This window comes from Brassica napus, chromosome C6, assembly GCF_020379485.1.
Source record: "Brassica napus cultivar Da-Ae chromosome C6, Da-Ae, whole genome shotgun sequence".
NCBI lineage: Eukaryota > Viridiplantae > Streptophyta > Magnoliopsida > Brassicales > Brassicaceae > Brassica > Brassica napus.
In genome coordinates, this window is record NC_063449.1 from 28691 (window position 1) to 33475 (window position 4785).

Sequence of the window (4785 nt, forward strand, 5' to 3'; positions counted from 1 at the left end):
ACAACTCTATGATTTGGTACGGGTTGCAAAGCCTTAGGCCGAAGATTAGAGGAAACGAGTTTTGAATGGATAGTCTGGGTTACAGAATTATGTTTGAGACTTGGAAAGTCTATTCTCAACCCGTCGTTACACTTTCGGACTTGGCAGAGGAAGGTCGTTCGGGCATGTTCTTGTTTGATTGTTGCCCGGCTGACTGGCCGATGTCTAAAACGGTTCGGGGGTGTTACAGAGGTGGTATCAGAGCATGGTTTAGATCATGCGGTCAATCATGTACTTTCCGTGTTTTATCGAGTCAAATGTGTCGCAGAAGATGTATTAGGAAACCAGCAGAGTTCCGCTCTAATTAGTAATCTAAATAGGAATTCCCTGTTTGTGGATTGCAGATGGCAAGGAGGGGAAGGAGTGATTGGGGACAAGATTGGATGATGGGTATAGACAGAGTCTCGAGAAGAAGAGGATTGGGATATGAATCCAAGGGAAAGGTGCAAACACTGGCGCACACCAACCAAGGATCCAGTGAAGAAAACGTAAGAAGAAACAACAATCTGTTTGGACATGATCAAGATATACCACCAGAAGAAAACTTTCCACCAAACCGTACTGTAAGGAGAAGACCAGAAACAGATGATAGCGAGTCGGGTGTTCAAGGACCAAGACCAATAAGGCGGAACAACCCGATTTAACCAGAAGTTCATGATCAACCACAACAAGGAGTAGGAATGGAGCACACTCTGAAGATGCTTCATGACGTGATAGCGAGGTCATTACAACAACAACCTCAGGTGCAACCTCAGCCACTCGTGCCACCACAACCTTCAGTTAGTACACCGATGTTACGGTTGATAACTGCCATGAAAAATATGAAGACACCACATTTTGAAGGAGGGACAGATCCATTTCAAGCCGACCAGTGGCTTCGAACATTGGAGAAAAACTTTGAGACCATGACGTGTTCCGAAGAATCTAAGAAGAGATGGCAGTGTATTACTTAGACAAAGACGCGGCAGAATGGTGGGAGAGTAGGGATCACCAAGTAGGACATATGGTCACCACTTGGGCGGCATTCAAACAAGAATTTGAACGCAAGTACTTCACTCCTGAATCTAAGCGAAGGCTTCAACGTCAGTTTGCAAACTTGGTACAAGGAGATAAGACGGTTAGAGAATATGAATCTGAATTTATGCGACTGTGACGACACGTGCTGCGAGGACAAGATGATGAGGAGACCATGATATCTAATTTTATGTTTTGTCTTAAACCAGAGTTAGAGAATAGACTAGCAGTCGGTAACTACGAGAGTCTCACCGAGCTAGTGGAAAAGGCTGTGAATGTGGAGATTGGATTGGAAGCTGAAAAGGCTGCAACTAAGAAATCCAAGCAGCATCAAGAAGGAAAGTATGGTGGAAACCAAAGATCTTTTAAGGGTAAAGATAAGGAAAAGGAATCGGGAGGGCCAAGTCGACGATCTCTGTTCACAGGGAAATGCTTTAATTGTGGCAAGATAGGCCATAAGTCAAGTGAATGCTACGGGAAGAAACCTGGATCCTTTCAGTCTAACTCCTACAATCCTACATGTTTCACGTGTGGAAAGAAAAGGCACATCTCTACGCAGTGCAGCGTCAACCGTCCTATCCCAGCTACGCTAATCACTGTCCATCCTCCTCCAGCTCCACCTGCAATCGCACCAGCGCCAAAAAGGAAAGCTATAGGAGGTAGAGTTTACGCTTTAGAACTAGAGGATACTAAACTTCCAGGTCCATCTAAGGGTCCCATCACAGGTATTTGGGTTCTTTAACCTTACTAGATTTATTTTTTGTCGTGTTATTGCTTGTGATGGATTGGTTACCTTCTATTGGATAATTTTATGTTGTTGATATATATATTGATGTTGTGGCAGGAAGTTTACATGTTGCGGGACATCCCACACATGTATTGTTCGACTCGGGGGCAACACATAGCTTTGTGGCCCCTGAGGTAGCTGCCGAATTTGTGGGTTCATTTGTGATTGACAGGATGGATGTGGCTGTGATGACTCTCGGAAACCAAACCCTCCAAGCAAAAGAATGCCTCAGAAGAGTTCTGTTAGTCATTAGCGAGAAGATGTTCTTGGCAGATTTGTTGGTGGTGCCCTTAAAAGGATATGAAGTTATCTTGGGCATGGATTGGTTATCAGGCTATCGGGCACAATTAGATTGTGGAAAAGGTCGTATTTCGTTCAAAGAGAACGGGCAACGGCAAATAGTGTTCTACGGGATCAGTCCAAGCGAGTCTGTGTCTTTAGTAGCTGCCTTGAGAGTGGAAGATTTGCTTAAGGATGGAGAAGCGTATCTGGTAACAGTAACTGCTAGTAAAGGACCCGCTAGAATTGGAGTTAAAATTACGGATATTACGGTAGTACAATAGTTTGAGGATGTGTTTGCAGCATTAAAAGAGTTACCTCCACCTCGGAGTAACCCTTTCACAATTAACTTGGAACCTGGAGCTAAGCCGATAGCAAAGGCTCCTTACCGCATGGCACCCGCAGAGTTAGCAGAGTTGAAGAAACAACTTGAAGATTTAATGGAGAAAGGTTTCATAAGACCTAGCTCTTCACCATGGGGAGCTCCGGTCTTATTTGTCAAGAAGAAGGATGGTAGCATGCGACTTTGCATTGATTATCGAGAAATCAACAATATCACCATCAAAGATAAGTATCCTCTTCCGAGGATAGACGAGTTGTTGGATCAGCTAAGGGGAGCAAGTTGGTTTTCGAAGATCGACTTGGCGTCGGGCTATCATCAGATTCCAATATCAGAAGGTGATGTCATGAAGACTGCGTTTAGAACTCGTTATGGACAATACGAGTTCGTAGTAATGCCTTTTGGACTTACTAACGCACCGGCGGCCTTCATGAGATTGATGAATGAAGTCTTCCACGATTATCTCGACAAGTTCGTGATAATCTTCATCGATGACATTTTAATATATTCCAAGACAGAGGTCGAGCACAAAGCACACTTGAAGCTAGTGTTGGAACGGTTAAGAAACCAGAAGCTGTATGCCAAGTTCAGCAAGTGTTCTTTCTGGAAAAGAGAGATCGGGTTCTTGGGGAACCGTGTGTCTGGAGAAGGAGTTTCCGTAGATTCGGAAAAGGTGAAAGCCATCGAGGAATGGCAAAGGCCATCAATTGTAACTGAGGTAAGAAGTTTCCTCGGGTTGTGTATTGATGCAGGAAGACAGAGTGATTGCTTATGCATCAAGGCAACTCAGGAAACATGAAGAGAACTACCCAACACACGATTTAGAAATGGCGGCAGTGGTGTTTGCGTTAAGGATTTGGAGATCTTACTTATATGGAGACGTCGTGGAAGTATTCACAGATCATAAGAGTCTCAAGTACTTGTTCATACAGCCTGATTTGAACCTGCGACAAAGGCGATGGATGGAGTTTGTGGCGGATTACGACCTGAAGATTCAATATCATCCAGGCAAAGCTAATGTGGTCGCAGATGCACTAAGTCGTAGAAAGTTGGTATCTGATATTGGAAAGGAAGTGGAAGCGCTATCAAGTGAGCTCAAGTTGATGAGTTTATGGGCAATTCAAGGGGAGCTAAGTGAGCCTTTAGGCATACGTGCCGTAAACCAGGCAGGTTTACTCGCACGGATCAGACAGGAGCAACAACGTGATGAAAAGTTAAAAGGGATCGTCGCAGAAGTTAAAAATCAAGAAGCTCCAAACGCAAGTGGCTATCATGTGGCAGCAGATGGTACATTATTACTTAATGGGAGGATATCAGTACCACGGGGAGAAGGGCCTACGAGATGAGATTTTGAAGTTGGCACATCACTCGTTACTCAGTATCCATCCCGGGAGTACGAAAATGTACCGAGATATCCGAAGGTATTATCATTGGCCAGGAATGAAGAAATCAGTGGCGCGATGGGTGGCTCAATGTCAAACTTGTTAACAAGTCAAAGTCGAGCATCAGATTCCAGGAGGATTGTTACAAATATTACCAGTACCTCAGTGGAAATGGGATTCCATATCCATGGATTTCATCACTGGGTTACCGCCGGCTCGAGGAAGATCAAATAATGCAATATGGGTGATTGTCGACAGACTGACGAAGGTGGCGCACTTGTTACCTATGAAAGAAACAGATAAGGTAGAAGTATTGGCAGAGATGTATGTGGATCAAATTGTGAAGTTGCATGGTGTGCCAACAGATATAGTCTCCGATCGAGATCCTAGATTCACCTCAAATTTTGGGAAGGCGTTACAAGAAGCTGTGGGAACTAAGTGGTTCATAAGCACCGCGTATCATCCCGAGATGGACGGCCAAACCGAAAGAACCATTCGCACCATAGCGGATATGATGCGGATGTGTATATTGGATTGGGCGGGAAGCTGGAAAAAACATTTACCATTAATCGAATTCTCCTACAACAACAGCTTTCATTCTTGCATAGGTATGGCACCATATGAGGCGCTTTATGGGAGGCCATGCAAAACACCTTTATGCTGGACCGAAGTTGGAGAAAGAAGAGAGTTTGGACCCGAAATTGTAGAAGAGAAAATGAAATAGTTGGAGATCATTCAAACCAATATGAAGAAAGCGCAGGATAGACAAAAGAAGTACGCCGATCAATCAAGGTGAGAAGTGGTGTTCAGTATTGGTGATTGGGTTTACCTAAAAGTGTCAGCTCAAAAAGGAAAGGACCGATTTGGGAAGGTCGGAAAACTAGCGGTAAGATTCATTGGGCCTTACCAGATTATACAACAAATCAGAGAGGTAGCTTATCGTC

At 44.2% G+C, this 4785-nt stretch overlaps 1 protein-coding gene across 1 annotated transcript; it reads left to right on the forward strand.

Moving 5' to 3' along the window:
• The first annotated feature begins 973 nt into the window (after positions 1–973).
• On the forward strand, positions 974–2403 carry LOC111210306. The gene is made up of 3 exons (XM_048761088.1): positions 974–1121; positions 1263–1778; positions 1898–2403. The coding sequence occupies exons 1-3, from the start codon at positions 974–976 to the stop codon at positions 2401–2403; spliced, it is 1170 nt and encodes a 389-aa protein (XP_048617045.1).
• The last annotated feature ends 2382 nt before the right edge of the window (positions 2404–4785 follow it).